Here is a 19631-nt window from a genome sequence, read left to right on the forward strand (position 1 = left end):
TATATGTACATTTGCAAACATAGCAGTACATATTTTTATCTAATATTGTTATTTGTATCCTCAAGCTTTTTGGCAGATAATGTTATCACCTATTGTAATGCTAATAAAAAGGATTTAAATGGATGGATTAACAACTCGCTTTTTCTCTGAAAAAGTCAAAAAAACCAATGTGTAGGTTTGTATGTTTTGAAAAGGATAGAAAAATGTGCAAGTTTGTATCTTTTATTGATGTTAAAAATCATGACAAATTTTGGTGACTTTCTAAACCTTTTCTAATTATTAAACTGCTAGAAGTATTATGACTACTTTTGGTTTAGTCACAATTAAAATATGCTGCTATTAAATTGATAATGTAGTGTACTTTTTATCTCTCCTTTTTTTGGTATCATGATGCACACATAGTATTGGTTCAAAAATCTTTGTTTTATAAATGAAATTTCTCTTCATAGCAAATTTTAATTGTTTTGATGCTCAAATTTTCTCCTATATTTACCAAAAAGATATATTGCTTTATGTTTAACTAAACTTCTGCCTCTAGTGAAATAAGAAAAGAAAAAAGAGTCACTTTAGTGTAGCTACGTGGATACAAGTAATATTGTACAAGTGGATGCTCCACGAATCGGGGAATTTTTTTTTTCTTTGTTTTTTTTTTTTTTTTTTGGCTGGCAGGAGCTTACGATGATGAAGAAGCGGCTGCACGTGCATATGACTAGGCAGTATTGAAGTACTGGGGACAAGACACAATTCTTGATTTTCCTGTAATCTATAATTCATCTTGCAAATCTTTGCATTTTTTTCCCTTTTTTGTTGAAGAATTTTTTTTAAAATTTTGGGCAAATTCCACTTTACCCCTGTGATTTAGCATTTTTTGCATAACCTTCCTATGGTTTCAAAAGCTATACATAATCCCCTTATGGTTTGGATTAAAGTGTCAAAGTGACGGAAATAATCATTCATAACGGCGTCACCTAAAATGTCAAAATTACCCTTATGTAAAGTTGAAATTTATGTATTAATCAAAGGGGGTTATGTGTATATTTTGAAAATTATAATGGGGTTATATGGTAAAATATTAAACGATAAGGGGGTTATATAGTAAAATATAAAAATCATACGGGGTTAATGTGTCATGTATTTATAAGGGTAATTTCGACATTTTTAGAAGTTCTATTACGAGTAACTATTTCCGTTACTTTGAAACTTTAATCCAAACTACGAGGGGGTTATGTATAGCTTTTGAAACCATAGGGGGGTTATGTTAAAAAAAGGGTAAACCACAGGGGGGTAAAATATAATTTACCCTTAAATTTTTTTAGGTTAGATAATCATAGCGGTTTTGCTTAATGTATGTAGCTCTCGACGTATGAAAATGAGGTCAACGAAATGGAGGGTCAGTCTAAAGAAGAGTATATTGGATCATTGAGAAGATATGTGTACAAACGCAATTGGCAATAGGATCACAAATTTCCTTTAAATGTTAGAGCTCTTTTTGATTTTCTTCCTATATTAAAGATTCTAATGCAAAACAATAACAAAGATTTCCTTCTCTTTCTTTTCCACCTCCAATCCTCTCTCTCTCTCATCCACAGCAGGAAAGCATATATTATGGCCTACTACTTAGTAGTGTAGTGGGGATTTTTAGGTTGGTCATCGCTTAAGTTAGAATATGGAGCAAGAGAATATTAGTTCCTTTTCATTCTCGAAAAACCCTGGTTCACAAAAACTGATAACATAAACGAGGATTTACAGGAGTAGCTCTATTGTGACCGGTTTCTTGCAAAAACAAAGATCAGCAACCATCATAATGGTCGCTTCTTACTGATGCTCCAGGCACCCTTGTAAATATGTTTAAAAAGTGGCCCTTAAACTTGATGAATTTTTTAAAACAAAGCAACGCGGAATTGGTCATTAATAAATGGGTAGACGTTGCTTTCCTTGAGGGTTCCTTTGAATTAATCAAAAGAAGATTAAGAAATGTAAATCAGTTTGACAAAATGGTGAACACGTATGTATTGCAAACACAAGTAGTTGGACAGTTTATTGGCATTTTTTACAACAAAAATTATTGGAAAGTTTCAATCCAATTAAAATGCGACAGACTTTACGGGATTTTATGGTAAATTACATGTAATCACCTTGGATTTTTATATTAATATATGATCTCCTTTACATTTCAAAATATCCGCATAAACCCCTATTGTTTCATGTAATATGAAAAATAGACGGAAAACATCAATGGTTACAGTGATTGAACTAGATGTGCTCCAAAAATGCATGTGGTGAATTAGTGATATCCGCTTAATGCTCCTACAATTCATAAATATCCACTTTAACCCTCTATAGATTTTGTATTTATCCACATAATTCTTCTATAACTTTATACAAGGTGGTCTGATTGTTGTTCGATTTAATATTTAAGTAAGGGCAATAATAATAGTTCAACTAATTGTGTAACATAAGATTTTTTTTTGTAAAATTTCTATTTTATATGAAACCATAGAGGTTTTATATGAATATTGAAAATATTAGGGTTGTCATGTGACAATCAATGAATCTATAGGGGATTATGTGTATAATTTATCCTTTTAACTATATATAGAGAACTTTTTCTTAAAAGTATTGAACTAATAGATAGAGATTCAATTTGGGTCCACTTTACTCAATAGAGCATTAGTCAAATTACAATTATCCTCCACGATGACGTTGTTTGATAGTTGTTAGCATCCTGAAATTTGCATTCCCGTCAAAATCCATTATTTTTTTTTTGGTCAAACGGTAAAAATCTATTACTGACGTATTGAATTTTGGTTAGAGACCATTCAGCTGATGGTTCACGTCCAGGCGAGTTGGTTGTCTGCCAAGGTCAAGTTTTCCCAGGCCATAAGTTTTCCTGGCTTATACAACTTTCATGGTCCCTCAAACAATACTTAATTTGGCTCCTAATCTACCAATCTAGTTTGTAGGCTGTTAGCCTTTTACTCTTTTGATGCCTTCCTTTGAAATGATCTCCAGAAATTTGTTGTTCCACTTCAAATATTACATGCTTTGTTTGCTTAGCTTCCATACCAAACTCACTAGCCCCGTTAATTTTCTTGCGCCTTACTGTGAAAATACAACATACAACCCTAACAGTGCGACCGGCAGCATTTACAGAACCAATCTAAATTTCGTGCTTGACACCCTATCTTCAAATGCATCTCGGACAGACACCAATGGCTTCTATAATTTCAGTACTGGCAATGACCCTTCTAACACGGTCTATGGCCTCTTTCTCTGTCGAGGCGATCTCAGCGCTGATGTTTGCAAAGAATGTGTAGCAAATGCCAGCACAAGAGTATTTCAAGAGTGCCCGAATCAGACGGCTGCTATTGTTTGGTATGACGAGTGCTTGTTGCGTTTTTCTGACCAGACAATCTTCTCCAAGGTTGATTCCAGAGTGGTAGTGGCTATGTACAATACACAGAATGTCACTGAATCGAACTGGTACAACTTCGTATTGCTATTGGGAAATTTGTTGTATAACGCTGCGGATCAGGCTGCAAATCAAACATGGGGCAAAAAGTTTGCTGTTCAACAAGCCAACTTTTCCGCTTTTCAGACGTTGTATGCCCTTACACAGTGCACACCAGATATATCTGTTGATGACTGCAAAGCGTGCCTTGAAAGTGCTATCAGAACCAATCTGACCCTTTGTTGTGCTATCAGAGTGGGAGGTAGAGTAATCTTTCCAAGCTGTAATATTAGGTATGAGCTCTACGGCTTCTACAATAGTGCATTCCCTGCACCACCGCCTATGACAAACTTACATTCCTTCACCGGTGCTCCTCCTCCTAGTTCCACTAAAGGTATGTCCTGGAGCGTTGCTCTGACCAGATATTTTTTTCCTAGTGTTAAAAACAGACTTAAATCTTACAATTTTTGTTTTTATTGAATTCTGGATCGAAAATGAAAATGAAAGGGCTATATTCGCATAACTTTATTTTAAATCCACACCTTTAATACATTTATAATTGGTATGAATGATAGTAGAATTTGTACAAGGAGTAAATTTCACCATTGGCATATAGTACAAAATAGATTTCAGCATAAGCACATCATACTGATCATAGCACTCATGATTTGTCATATATGGTAGAATTTTAAGTGGACTTATACTTCAGAAGACAGTGATCATCTACATATTTAGCATTTTTGCAAGCATTAGGATAGTAATTAACTATAGAATATATATTGAAGTAATAGCGTGGTCGCCATCGTAGAATCCCTTGTGTATGATAGCTTGGTTTGCGAAACTGGGTTGGGCTTCTCTCCATTCCGTTTCTTTTTAGTTTTCCATTCATTTATCCAATTGACGAGGTCTTGCCTTGCACCAAATTTAATAATCTAATTATCTCGAATTCTGCTGGTATATAGTTTGTTTAATGAGTATAGGAGGTATTACTATTTTCGATCCCACGAGGGGCAAATTTACAATTACTAAGACTTTTTCACTTGCTCTATTATCTAAATAACCTCAAATATAATATAAAAAATATAAATTGAAGGTAAGCAAAATAAGTAAACTAAGGAAAATCACAAGAATGGAAGAATCAACTAAACACAAGTTATGGGGAATAGAATCCACTATTTGTTCTAAACCACGGTGAAACAGGTAAAATATCACTTTTAACTCGTCTTCTGAGAATGTAATTTTCTAATACACTTAAAACTCGCTCTCGCCAATGAATCTTCATGAAGATCTATGAAAAAAATTAAGAAAATCCTCCTAAATTTTATTGTTGACCCTCCTCCTTGTCTTTCTAAAGGTATGTTCTGGAACCTTTAGTCTTAAGTCTTACAATTTTTTTGTTTGTATTGATTTCTGGATCAAAAATGAAAATGAAAGAGCTGTATTCACATAACTTTATTTTAGATCCACACCTTTAATGCATTTATAATTGAGATTAATGATATTAGAAGTTGTACAAGGTGTAAATTTAGAATAAATTGGTGTAAATTTAGTGCCGAACGAAAATATATACCTAAAGGAGACCATCACGTAACTAATAGTTTAGTTGAATTGAAACGTCGGCATGTAGTGCAAAATAGTAAGATTTCAGCATAAGCACATCATACTGATCATGACACTCATGATTATGTACATATATAGCCTTTTCGCAAGCATTCGGACGTTAATTGACTATAGAGTATATATTGATTTAATAGTATGGTGGCCATCGTAGAATTCTTTAGTTATGATGGCTTGATTGGGCTTCTCTCCATTTCGTTTCTGTTTAGTTATTCATCCATTTATCTAATATACGGTTTTTAAAACTCATATTATGATGTTATTATTTTATTTTTATTGGTTGATCAGCATAAATAAAGATAAAGTCTATTTGACAAAGTTTTTGCATTCAATTTGGAAGAAACAATTAAACCAGTATAAAAGAGTTTAAGATCATGGAAATTTTGTAACGATTAATTGAACATAACAAATTTGTCAATTCAAATTTAACTTTTTGTGTATAACTGAAATAGTTTATGAGGTATATTATGTATGGTGTTGATTTGCAAAATTAACTTCAAAATGAAATTATCATGGCGTAACGCTAAGAAGAACTCACTTTTGTTTCTCCAAATTTAGACAAGGACATTGAAGAAGATCAAGGATTTGTGCTATGCATGTAAAAGATTCTCCATTATAGTGGAATACATTTTTTCCACTAGTTTGAAAATATTAAAATAGGTAAATTAATTTTACTCCTTTGTGGTTTAATGTTTTGCCATGCAACCCCTTATCATTCCGAAATTGCAATTTTACCTTGTGCTTTTGTGAGAGGAGCCATTGAGTTTTTCTTTGTTTTGTGACAAAACTAGTTGTCAAGATACAGAATAATTATTAAGCACTAAAGTAGGATAAATATCACACTTTAGGGAGTAAAGCATTCAAAATTAAAATTTAAGGATTAGAGTTGCAGAGAGTCCATAATTTAAGGCTCCAAATTGAAAATTAGCCAAGAAAAAAAATGTAAAAAATATATATTAGCAATTAATCAACCAAATACCATATTTACCCTCTTTAAATTTGATTTAACAAAAAAAAAAACAGTTATCTACAAGGGCCCGGGTTAAGATGATAATTTCAAAAGCATAAGGAGATTATGAGGTGAAACATTAAATCATTGATGGTAAAAGGTATTATTACAATTCACATTAATCAAACAATTAATTACATTTGTCTCGCAATGGATCTGCTCTCTCCACTCCTTGTGCTACTTCTTGTCCTAACCTTATGTAGTAGGTCATGTATTCTGCATGAACATCCTTTTTTTAACCCCGCTTTTGTCCTTGAGTTGCAACTATGACTAATAGGGTTAAAAAAAGATCAAAATACAACAACTAAAACCAATATATGATAAAGAAATGAAAAATATATATACTAAAAAACTCGTAAAAATTTGATTTTTTAAATCAAAATTTGGCATTTTAGTCTATTTTCATTTTTTTTACATAGTTAGTGGTTCTTGGAATTCTAAAGAAGAAAAAAAAAAGAGTTAAAATAGGTTGTTTATGAAGGATACATGACAATATAATACAAGATGGGACCGAGAGTAAGCTAGGAAGTGATACGTAAAACCTATTGTGTATTCATCTCCCTTGAGATTGGCCAAATTATAAGTTAGACCTATTGTGCATGTATTTCCATGAAATTTGACCAAATTACCAATCAAACTTTAAAGTTTGATCATAGTACTAAGTAATCCTAAGTATTGATAATGGGGTGAGAGACTGGTAGGATTGCAAGTTAATTGTGCTAAGCTTCTCATTGCCAAGATCAGGACAAGTAAACTTGGCCTCATCTGAGCTACAAAACACCCTCTCTGGTGGCACTTGTAACTTATGTTTTGAAACTCGGACTGGCAAGAAACTCGACTGAGTTCAAGGGTCAGGGGCCATTAGATTCGATCAAGTCGGACTAGTATTAAAAGCCGGATGATGTCATTATGATGTCATAAATATTATTCATTTTTTAAAATAAAAAATATGGAAAAAATACTATTAATATATTAATTAGGTTCATTTTTACCTCATAGTCCTTGCATCACATCAAATTCTTAAAACAAATTGAACAAAATGACAAATCAATATCAAATACTTAATACGAATTTTAAATAAAAATTCAACAATCAAATTTTAAATTAATTTGTTAACGTTTATAAAGTTCAAATGCACATGCATGATAAGTCTTAAACAAAATTGAGACTTATTTGCACAAAGTGCAAAAGCTAAAGTTGCACACAATAATTATAAAAGAAAGTTGCAAGCATAATTGTAATTGTTCAAAACATAAAGGGTCGAAACACAAAATTAAAAAAAAAATTAGACTTGGAAGGCAGTTGCCACCTGGCCTTATCTTTGGTCTTCCTACTCTTCACTCGGTCCAAACACCCGTCCCTTATACTTTGACGCCATTAATTCCTCCTCATGCATCAGGCGGAAACATTTCCGCCTCTTTCTTCTCCTTCTTCTCCTCAACCTTCAACCAAATCAAAAAGGAATTCCTTTTTTTTTTTTTTTTTGCTTTTTCCAGTCAACTTCAACCAATGTTATTAGAAAACAGAAATTCACCAAATTAAAAAGGAAAAAGAAAAAACATGACATCATCAAATCACTAGCATGCATCATCACCAAATTAGCAGGGGGTTTCATTCTCTGCATTCTCTTTTTTTTCCTTTCACTTTGTGATTTTCTTTCTTGTTTCTTTTCTTCAAATAGGCAAGATTCCTCTCTCTTCCTTTATTTTCATTCTTTTGTTAATTTCTTTCTTTCTTCTTTTTTGTTTAGATATTGGTCTTTAGAAGTTGATAATGAGGATATATTCATAGATCTATCTTCTCTCTTCCTTTTTGTCATTTTCTCTTATAACTTTTTGCTTTCAATTTCCAATACATATTACCAAATTGTTGGAGGGATCAAATTATGGCTTTAAAGATGATGAAAATTTTGGGAAAAAGAAAAAGAATCAGCAATTGGCAAAAATATAGCCAAAAAAAGTACAAAACCAGGTTTTACTGGTTTTTCGGTCAAACCCAATAAAAACCGGATTTGGTCGAGTTTTTGACATGCTGTTTTTAAAGATGATTCAGACCGAATAATTGGTCGGTTCTCGGTTTGACCAGTTGGATCGACTAGTCTGGTTCGAGTTTAAAAACAGTGCTTGTAACCATAGAGGTCCTGGGTCCCTAATAATGCCATGACCAAAAGGCAATGTTTTAAAACTCGGACCGTTAATTGAACCGGCGAGGTATTCAAATCGAGGTTCAATCGATCAAACCGGTTCAATTCTGGTCAATGAATTTTTAAAAAAATAATTTATATAAATATATATGTACAAAATAAGACATGCAATGGACTAATTTAAGACTTTATATGATGAAAAGTTTAATATTTTCAAAGAATTTGGATTTTCACAAATAAAATTTTAAATTATAAGTTGTAACAAATAAATTTCATCTTAATCTCAATTGTATCTACCAAAAAATAATCTTAAATCCAACCCAAAATACCACAATATTCTAAAATTATACAAAATTCACGTCTATGGGAATTAGACATTATGAGTTTAAATTTTTAATTTACGTTTTTGGGATTTAGAGATTATAACTTGAAAAAAAAAAGAAGTTTGGAATTTGAAGGAAGTCAGTAGAAAACAGAGATACAAACTTGATAAAAGGCAAAAAATGAGAAGACAGTGAGTGGATGTGCCATTTAATAATTAGTCTTTAGGGTTAAGGAAAATCTATTCTTTTTTTATATATTTTTTTCAATTTAATAAACGAAAACAAAAAACCGGCGGTCAACAATTCAATCCGGTTCGCAAGGTTTAAACAGTTCTTATAGATTTTTAACTCCAATCAACCCAAAATATGAATCGGACCGGAGTTATGACTGATTTACGATCCGATCGGTTGAACCGGCCAACCAATTTGATTTTCAAAACAATGCCAGAAGGGATATGAGCTCCTTTGCATTAGTGAACATCGAGTCTCGACCGACACCTTATACTTTGACTGGGTCAACAAAAAAAGACGGTAAATGTTCCAAAATCCCCACTAACGTACATTTTTTAGAACAAAAATGAATATAAATTGAATCGATTATTTAATTACAGATGGGTCTCACTTTTTTGCCCAAAAAAATGGCTATGTGTGGATCATATAATGGATTCAGGATAAGAAATTATCAAAAATTTAAGTTGGGACCAAATTTTTACTAATTTGATTTTGTAAGAGATGTAAAATTATAATTTTAAAAGTGAATAACAAAAAAATTCATGAAACAAAATGTGAAATATGTTTTGAACAATTTTCCCTTTCAAAAGCTGCATTACCTTTCCTTCTCAGGAAACAAAAAAGGCCAAATCTCCTCTACCAACATTACCATTACATACGTTCAAATTCCACAACTGTAACACCATATATGTATGTGTGTACGCGTGATGCGTGTACGTATGTATGTCTGCGTGCTTATGAAGCGAAGGAAAAAGTAGAAAGGAGAAAATGACTTGGTGATACCAGTCTCGAGGGAATTGAATGGGAGTAAGTACGTTAAAATGAGGAGGTGGTTATGGTGATTGCGGTGGCAGTTGTAATAGATCTGAAATGGAGTAAATAAGGTTTGAGACGAAGAGGGTGCTTTCTTCTTTCATTTTATTTTACCTTTCCACACCGTCGGTTTGGCTATCTTGTATTCTTTCTTCTTAGTATTGGTGCATCTTCCTTTACTTTATATTTAATGTTTCTTCTCCACTTCTTTGTCTTTTATCTCGTTCTATTCTGACACGTACTTTCTTGTTCTTCTGGGGGAAACACCTATTTGCTAATTTGCCACCCAGCTTTTCTAAATTTAGTAATTAATTATCTTCGGCTTTTTTTGCTAGCAATTGTTGTGCCTAAAAATGCTATCCCATTTGTTTTAATTTTTATTTTCCAAGTCTTTTTAAAGTAAGGCATTGTTGTCATTTGATTATATCCAACGGTTGGGTCTGGACAGCCTCATTTACAAGCGTAGTTGTACTTTGGATCAAGCACAGAGCTAAGTTTGTAAATTACTGAAGCCACAGGGGAGTTTAATTCTATTAATCCATAACTAGAACAATTAGTATGCTAGGATTGAAAATTGATTGTCAAAATTTTTTTATTTACCGTCAACATGGAGTATGTGAGACGAAAAGGCAGCGAAAAACTTTTAAAGATACTGAAAGAATATTTTTTCAAATAATGTGTTCTTGCATAGCTATCCGTCTGTGTAATGGGCCGTCTCGGAGTTACACTAACCCAAAGTTCAGCAAACTTGATCTCCTATGAGCTGACTTTTGAAGTAAATTAAACTTCCTTTAATCCAGGCAAAGGACGAAGACCCCCACGAGCAGTTTTTCCAATTGCTGTCCCATTAATTGGGGTTGCTGTTGTGCTATTTATCATGGCTTTAGTTTTCCTGAAAAGAAGATTGCGGAAGAGTCGTGTTGCAATGGCACCGGAAACAAGTGGTAAAGTTTATTGATTGCAATTACAGGAAACCTCAGAGGTTTTTGAACTAATAAATTGAGTGAAGTCGCTTATCCCTGGTGTAGATGGAGTTGCTGAAATCTTAACAGCCGAATCCTTACAGTATAGCTTAACTGAAATTCAAATTGCCACAAATAACTTCTCTGTGGATAACAAAATTGGCGAAGGTGGATTTGGTCGTGTATACAAGGTCTTTGCATGAAATATTTTGCTTTTGTGAATTTGAATATCTACACATTTAATATTTCAATTAAATTCTAGTATGCATGTTTACTCAGGGTGTACTTGGTAATGGACAAGAAGTAGCTGTCAAAAGGCTGTCAAGGAGCTCAGTGCAAGGTGCAGAAGAATTTAAAAATGAAATTGTAGTAGTTGCAAAGCTTCAACACAGAAATCTAGTTCGGCTATTGGGATTTTGCCTGGAAGGAGAAGAAAAGATACTCATCTATGAATTTGTTGCCAACAAAAGCCTTGACTACTTTCTCTTTGGTGGGTTCAATCTAGACATACTTATAGTAATTTTTTGTTGTTCCATGTGATCTTGTTCTATTTTACCTATTTGATTATGCTTTCTGGAGTTATTGATTTAATAATTCTCAATCCTAGCACAATATATTGTGTTTAAATTTGTGTAGATCCAGAAAATAAACGATCATTGAACTGGTCAAGACGTTACAATATCATTGGAGGTATAGCAAAAGGACTTCTTTATCTGCATGAGGATTCTCGTCTAAGAATTGTTCATCGCGATCTCAAAGTAAGTAATATATTATTGGATGGAAATATGAGTCCAAAGATAGCAGATTTTGGCATGGCAAAGATTTGTGGAGTTGATCAATATGAAGGAAACACAAATAGAATTGCAGGGACGGTGTAAGTTTTGCTCCCATACTATCTTTTCTCACATAATATCACTTTGAATCTTTCATGGAAAATTATGTACACCTCCATTTGATTGCATCATTCGGATTATCTTTGTGCTGATTATAACAATGGTTGTGGCTTGTAGTGGTTATATGGCTCCTGAATATACAAGGTGGGGTCAGTTCTCACTAAAGTCAGACGTGTTTAGTTTTGGGGTTGTAATTTTGGAAATTGTCACGGGCAAGAAGAGCAGTGACTTCCATCAATCTAGAGATTCCGAAGACCTTCTAAGCTATGTAAGTACAAATTGCAAAACCTTTGCTATAGTTGTTACTTTTTTTTTTTTTTTTTTTTTGGCTTTTGCAGCACTGGGGAGGAGGATTTGATATTGGCACTCCTAATTTTCAACCTTTTATCTTTTCCTTTTTTTTTTCATTATTAAATTCACCTAAACTTGGAATACCATTTTTTGTGTGAACCAGACCAAAATGGCACGATAATTTATGAACTACCTGTCCTAAATAAATACGTATTTCTGTTTATGTGCTTCTTATGGAAATTTTTAGATGTCCGATGCAAGACTTGTCATAATTGCTATTCTTTCTCTCGTTTTGTACGTTGTCACACACTCAGAATAGAGTACTTGTGAATTTCAGTAAAGACCATTGTACTTCTTTCTTCGGTTATACTTAACTACAATGATGGGAAAAAAGGCTGCGATTCAAAATCTTTTATGAATAAATCTCATATACACTGACTGACAGTATATACATTATCACCTTTGGATTCATGATATATGTGTAAAAGTTAAAATTTGAAATTCAAATTTTGCATAGTTGTTGTTCATCCAACGCTGACAACAGTGTGTACACTGTCAGTGTAGGAAAGATCAATCTATCTTTTTATATGATTAAGCTTGAAATAGAGAGTATTGACAATTGCCTATTGTGAATATTGACATTTACCTGTATATCTATTTAAGCTGATTGAAGTTTTTAAGAATGTACACCTTATGAGTGGGATTATTTCGAAAAGGCTTGGAACCATTGGAGACGCGGCCAAACTTTAGCTCTTTTGGATTCAAGCATTGGAGATTCTTATGCCAGAAATGAAGTCATTCAATGCATCCAAGTTGGCTTACTATGTGTTGAAGAAGATGCCAGTAAAAGACCCACAATGGCTTCCGTGGTCTGCATGCTCAATCCTGGTTCTGTTTCCCTACCAACTCCACATCGTCCGGCAGTTTTCCGGAGCAATGGATCGGAGAGCAGGGTAGACGAGCTGAAAGTTGATCAATCCAACTCTCAAATAATTTCAGCTCCAAGCTCTGTCAATGATGCATCAATTACTGAACTGATAGAGCCGTTATTTGGCACGTTTTGCATTGTCATCTTGTTCTAATTTTGGCTATTCATGGTGCTAAGAAAGGGAATTTCACTCATATTTGATATTTGTGTGAATTGTAGGTGGTTAGCATTAAAATGATATCGCGGGGTAAATTTCCAGAAGACTTTTCATTTCAGAGCGTTGCCACACCTTAGAAGGAGGACGAAACCGAAAGCCGGACTGCGGTCCACGTGAACCCGAAGCGTGGGATCAGAACTCTGGAGACAAAGCTTTGCTCCAGGCCTTTGTTCCAGACGTCTTTTTCTTTTCTACGTCTCTTGTGCGGCGGATATAAAAAGAGAAACAAGGAAGATTCAAGGGGGCATCTACTTTTTAGGCTTAGTTTTCTTTTCCTAGGTTTGTCAGCAGTCAGACGCTTTTGACTGGGGCTTTTGGCTTTCTTCAGCCGCAACTTAGACTAGCTTAGGAGTTCACCCTTTTCAATCTTTTGCTGTAGACGCCTTTGACGTTCACTTTTGATTTGCTACAATTTTCCATCGCTTTTATTCCTTTTCTTGACTCTGCTCCAGGAGCGACCGAATATAAGAAAATGAACCAAGGGAATTTCCCATTTGTTCCTTAGTTAATTCGCATCGCTCCGCTCCTTGGAATTAATTGTTTGGATATTCGCGTGGATGAAATCAATTAAATCGCGTGAGCTTGACATGATGAGGAGCGGCTAATTTTCTCCTCTACCCAAAGGGTGACGCGAGGGCGCGGTCCACCACACCTGTGAGATCTAATCAAGCTTTCATTATTTCTTCCAATTCGTTATTATTCGTGCGTTTTCTGAATTAATTGTTCATGGGTATTTGATTAATTGAATATCAACGGCCGGGTATTTGATTTAATTTAATAGCCTACTGCCACGTTAATTAAATAGAATCCGTAATTGTTCATTTAATTGACACCCCGTGGCAACCACCATAATTGGTTTTATGATGGGGAAACGCAGGATCTAGCTTAAATAAACCCTCTTAGCGTGTTTATTGGTTAGGGTTGGGTTCTTCTAGCTTTAATGCAATTGGGTAATTAAATTCCTACGGTCGTACTTAGGGTTGTTATCTGATTAGGGAAGCAGTCAATGGTCGTACCTTGACTGTCGAAAAGGTAAAGAAGAACTGGTTGTCAGATCTTATTGATAACTATAACCAATCTAATGATGAATGGGTGAAATATCTTTGCATCGATGATCATTTAATTGGACCGTGCCTGAGCAGTTGATCCTTTGGGTGGAATCTTATTAATTGCTATTTTTAGTGAATTGTGCTTTGTGAGTTGGTTTTGAATTTAGTTCGCTTTATTTTTATTCTTATTTTTATTTTATTTGTTTGCCTCCTATTGAAAATCCCCCAATTCCATTCTACTAATTTGGAAAGAAATAATTTCCTACCCGCTCCCTGTGGAATCGACCCTACTTGCTATTGTACACAAAAGTAATATTCTTATAGACTAATCTGGTATATCGGATCAAGCAAACTCTTCGGGAACAGGGTGAATCAAGTAACCCATTGCACACCTAGGGTCCCTGCTCCAGTATTTGGATTTGTTCTATAATTATTTGTGGTGGTAATTAGGACTTTTTAGTAATTATTATTGCACAGGTTCGGCACCTGTCAATTTTTGGCGCCGTTGCCGGGGAGCTGGCGTTTGGATTATTTGTTTCTTTTCAAATTCAGTTTTTATTTTATTTTTATTTTATTCTATTCTTCTTGATATTTTTGCTAGTTTATGCCCCATTTTTCTCGCACAGGTGAATTAGTATACGATCTTGAAGTTGAGAAGGCAGTGCGTAGGCGGAGGCAAGAGACCAAGAGGCGAAAAGAAGGGCCCTTATTTATTGCAAACGAGTCAGTAGAAGACGAAGTAAGCATGGCCAACACCCAAACACTAAGGGAGCTGGCTGCCCCGGAGCTGACTCACCAGCCCTTATGCATCACATTCCCCACTTTGGCTGAGAATACTGCTTTCGAACTGAAGTCGGGGTTGATTCACCTCTTACCTTCTTTCCATGGTCTCTCGGGTGAAAAACCCCACAAGCACGTTAAGGAGTTCGAGGTGGTCTGCTCTAGTATGAAACCTCCTGAGGTCACTGAAGAGCAAATTAGACTGAGAGCCTTTCCATTCTCTCTCAAGGATGCAGCTAAAGATTGGTTGTACTACCTACCAGCAGGTAGTATCACCACATGGGCACAGTTGAAAAAGAAGTTTTTGGAAAAATTCTTCCCTGCATCCCGGGCTGCGAGTTTGAGGAAGGAGATCTGCAGTATTAAACAATATCCCGGGGAGTCCTTGTATGAATATTGGGAAAGGTTTAACAAGTTGTGCACTAGATGCCCGCAGCATCAAATTAGTGAGCAGCTGTTAATCCAATATTTCTATGAAGGACTCCAACCAACTGATAGGAGTATCATTGACGCTGCGAGTGGGGGAGCGCTGGCAAACAAGACTCCGCAGGAAGCGTGGGAGCTTATTGAAGCTATGGCAGAGAATTCTCAACAGTTTGACTTTCGTGAGAGTAACCCTACCCGTAGGGTCAACGAGGTGGAGACGTCGTCCATTCAACAACAGTTGTCAGAGCTCACATCAGTTGTTCGACAGTTAGCTGTGGGAAATGTGGCCCAAGTAAAGGTATGTGGAATCTGCACAAATATGGGCCACCCCACTGACTCATGCCCCATGTTACAAGAGTATGGAGTTGAACAAGTGAACATGGCTGGAGGCGTGCCCGCGCCTCGTAGACTGTACGTCCCATACTCCAACACGTACAATCCGGGTTGGAGAGATCACCCAAATTTCAGCTATGGTGATAGGCCGCAAAATACATTCTCCAATCGTCCACCAGGATTTCAGCAACCTTGGCAACACAAGTCTCAACCCTCGTCCTCAAGCTCAGGGAGTTCTTTGGAGGAAATTGTCAAGAGTTTGGCCACGACTACCACTCAGCTCGTCACGACCATCACTCAGCTCCAGCAGGAGACTAGAACCTTGGTCGCGAGCACTACTCAGTTCCAACATGATACCAAGGCGGGCATGAAGGACATGGAAACTCGAATGAGTCAAATGGCAACTGCCATTAATCGCCTGGAGTCCCACGTCTATGAGAAATTGCCATCGCAACCTGAGGCAAACCCCAGAAATGTAAGCGCCATGACATTAAGGAGTGGCAAGGAAGTGGAGGGGTCAAAGGTCACGAACTTGAAGACTACAAGTGAAGACGAGATCGAGAAGGAGATAGAGGAAGAAGGACACATTCGCGAAGAGCCTAAGGTAACATCTATTCCTTCGATCCCTATTAAATCTAATATAGCTCCTTTTCCTTGCAGGTTGGAAAAGACAAAGAGGGCAGAAAAGGAAAAAGAAATCCTGGATGTCTTCTGCAAAATTCAAGTAAACATCCCCCTATTGGACGCGATCAAACAGGTACCCAAGTACGCAAAGTTCTTGAAAGACTTGTGCGTTAACAAAAGAAAGTTAAGGGGTGATGAAAGAGTGATGGTAGGAGAGAATGTATCAGCTGTACTTCAAAGGAAACTCCCACCCAAATGCGGAGATCCAGGTATGTTTGCTATCCCCTGTAAGATTGGTCATTTTAGTATCAAAAATGCCATGATAGATTTAGGGGCTTCTATTAATGTGATGCCTAAGTCAATCTATGATTCCCTAAATTTAGGACCTTTAAAAGAAACGGGGATAATAATTCAATTGGCTGATCGTACATGTGCTTATCCGGATGGGATACTTGAGGATGTTTTAGTGCAAGTAGATGGATTAATTTTTCCTACTGATTTTTATGTGCTTTACATGGATGATAGAAGTGCCCTAAATCCATCACCCATTATATTAGGAAGACCATTTTTGAGTACCGCCCAAACTAAAATTGATGTTAGTAAGGGTACTCTCACGATGGAATTTGATGGAGAAATAGTCCATTTTAATATTTTTGATACAATGAAACATCCTGTTAACTCTCATTCTATGTTTGCTATATATACCACTGATCCCTCTGTGCAAGAATTTTCTAAGTTTGCTTATAGGGGTAAATCTAATGTTGCTGCGAACAAGTCCTATAGGATGAAAGCAATTCATGAGGTAAAAATTGAGAGAAAATTTAGGAAAAAAGTTGCACTCAATGGCCATGTGGATCCTGGAGGAGGGCCACCAATTACAAGGAAAATTCAATTACATCCAGACTAAAGAGTGGTGCTATATCTAGCCAAAGACATTAAAGAAAGGCGCTGCTTGGGAGGCAACCCAAGGCTTCTTTTGTTTTAGTTTTCTTATATTTTTGAAGTTTTTGTTAAGTGTTAGTGTCATTTAGTGGGTTGTTATTTTGTGACAGGAAGTTGGCAGCTAGGCATGCCCACGCTAGGTCATCACACCTAAGGAATGGAGTTTTGGAATTGACGATCAGACGACTATAACTTCTAAGGCGTGCCCACGCCTTCCAACCCTTCCGAAAAAGGAACTTCAGTCTTCTCCTTCCTGTTGGTGTTGCGTCCGCCGCCACCACACCACCTTGTGCACGCAGCCGTCTCAACTCCTCCGCCTTAGTGTCTCACTTTCTCTCCCCGGTGGTCAGGGAAGTTTCTTTTCTTTTCCCCTAATACTTCATTTGTCTTTTCTACATTGAGGACAATGTAGGTTTTAGGTGTGGGGGGATTAGTGGCTTCCATTATTTCTTTTTTCTTTGTTATTTTTTTTTTCATTGTTACTCAAAAAAAAAAAACAAAAAACAAAAACAAAAAACAGAAACAAAAAACAAAAACAAAAAAAAACGAAAAAAAATGAAAAAAAATGAAAACATTGTAGTTAGGCGGCTTTTTGGCTATTTCTATGCTTGTTAGTATTAGGGCATGTTGCTGTGATGAATGACACAATCAAAGTGAGTGGATATGTGGTCGAATATACTAGCTGTGCATTTTGTTTCCCTTGGCAGTGTCGTTGAATGTTGAATATGCTGGAATTGACCCATTCTTGTAACTTTTGGGGGAGTTTTTGAGCCTTATATGAGCACATTATTCTTGTTTGCTCTATTTTTGTTTGATTGAGTAGGTATCACACATGGTATTGGCATTCTAGAACTTGCTAGTTTATACATGTCAAGGCCACATTTTTGTTGAATTGGATGCATTTGAAATGATAAGGGCATTTAGGATTTAACCCTCTTTAGCTATCTAAAAAAATCAAGCCCTCATCTTATCTCCCAATAGTGAACCAATTTGAGCTTTTGTCCTTCGTTTCTGGTTGTTATCCGTGTTTGTTAACCCAAGCCCTCTTTAAACTTTCTTGTTTACCCCTGTGTTGTCAAGGGATGCCTGAATTCCATCATTTGTGCAAAGCAAACAAAATTGGGGTTGCAAGTGCTGTTAGATTAGGAGCTATATGATGCTATCCTTGTATAAAGAAGGGAAAATTGGAAAAAGGCCACTGACCAGAGGACTTTGGCTTACAGGGCGTGCCCACGCCTTACAGGACTTTCTCTTTAAAAAAAAAAAAATCCTGAAGAGACCTCGTGACCAGAGGACTATGGGCTATAAGGCGTGCCCACGCCTTGCGAGCAGTATTCAATCAAAAAAAAAAAGAGAGAGAAAGAGAAAAAATTGGGGGCACTTGTACAGGGTGTACAGCAAATGGAAACTGCCTTGTTAGTGAAACTCCTCCGGTAAAGCACTGTGATTATTGGTAAGTTTCGGACATTCTCTTGACACTTTACCCCTATCTATACCTTCTTAACCCGCCTTTCACCTGAGCCCCATTACAACCCTATTAAAGTCCCTTTGATTTATGTGTTTGGTTCACTTTTAAGTGGTGGAGATGTGATAAATGTGCAAGCCTATGGTAATGGCATTCCGTGATGTTGAATTGAGCGTTCCTAGTATTCATATATATTTTTTGAATTACAACATGTCCGGTGTGTTCTACCTTTGGTGATATTGTCAGGGACCCTAGATGCTTGTGTTAGTATAGACTACTACATGACCTCTGCTCTCTTGGTTGTACTTCGGAGCTCCGAAATGCTTGAGGGCAAGCATTGTTTAGGTGTGGGGGGATTTGATAGAGCCGTTATTTGGCACGTTTTGCATTGTCATCTTGTTCTAATTTTGGCTATTCATGGTGCTAAGAAAGGGAATTTCACTCATATTTGATATTTGTGTGAATTGTAGGTGGTTAGCATTAAAATGATATCGCGGGGTAAATTTCCAGAAGACTTTTCATTTCAGAGCGTGACCACGCCTTAGAAGGAGGACGAAACCGAAAGCCGGACTGCGGTCCACTTGAACCCGAAGCGTGGGATCAGAACTCTGGAGACAAAGCTTTTTTCCAGGCCTTTGTTCCAGACGTCTTTTTATTTTCTACGTCTCTTGTGCGGCGGATATAAAAAGAGAAACAAGGAAGATTCAAGGGGGCATCTACTTTTTAGGCTTAGTTTTCTTTTCCTAGGTTTGTCAGCAGTCAGACGCTTTTGATTGGGGCTTTTGGCTTTCTTCAGCCGCAACTTAGACTAGCTTAGGAGTTCACCCTTTTCAATCTTTTGCTGTAGACGCCTTTGACGTTCGCTTTTGATTTGCTACAATTTTTCATCGCTTTTATTCCTTTTCTTGACTCTGCTCCAGGAGCGACCGAATATAAGAAAATGAACCAAGGGAATTTCCCATTTGTTCCTTAGTTAATTCGCATCGCTCCGCTCCTTGGAATTAATTGTTTGGATATTCGCGTGGATGAAATCAATTAAATCGCGTGAGTTTGACATGATGAGGAGCGGCTAATTTTCTCCTCTACCCAAAGGGTGACGCGAGGGCGCGGTCCACCACACCTGTGAGATCTAAT

The 19631-nt window shown here is 36.2% G+C and overlaps 2 protein-coding genes and 1 non-coding gene across 3 annotated transcripts; 2 read left to right on the top strand and 1 right to left on the bottom strand.

Annotated features, from left to right (window-relative positions):
* Nucleotides 1–3011: 3011 nt before the first annotated feature.
* Nucleotides 3012–13382, top strand: LOC113689353 (cysteine-rich receptor-like protein kinase 25). The gene is made up of 7 exons (XM_072050840.1): nt 3012–3845; nt 10388–10531; nt 10616–10740; nt 10829–11039; nt 11186–11423; nt 11560–11710; nt 12450–13382. The coding sequence occupies exons 1-7, from the start codon at nt 3041–3043 to the stop codon at nt 12813–12815; spliced, it is 2040 nt and encodes a 679-aa protein (XP_071906941.1). The 5' UTR covers nt 3012–3040; the 3' UTR covers nt 12816–13382.
* A 1149-nt stretch (nt 13383–14531) lies between these two features.
* Nucleotides 14532–17783, top strand: LOC140007293 (uncharacterized). The gene is made up of 3 exons (XM_072050015.1): nt 14532–16070; nt 16224–16359; nt 17740–17783. The coding sequence occupies exons 1-3, from the start codon at nt 14532–14534 to the stop codon at nt 17781–17783; spliced, it is 1719 nt and encodes a 572-aa protein (XP_071906116.1).
* Nucleotides 15045–15151, bottom strand: LOC113691144 (small nucleolar RNA R71). Its single transcript, XR_003448557.1, has one exon. It is a non-coding gene; the product is annotated as a small nucleolar RNA R71 (small nucleolar RNA).
* Nucleotides 17784–19631: the final 1848 nt, after the last annotated feature.

This window comes from Coffea arabica, chromosome 5c (assembly GCF_036785885.1).
Source record: "Coffea arabica cultivar ET-39 chromosome 5c, Coffea Arabica ET-39 HiFi, whole genome shotgun sequence".
Taxonomy (NCBI): Eukaryota; Viridiplantae; Streptophyta; class Magnoliopsida; order Gentianales; family Rubiaceae; genus Coffea; species Coffea arabica.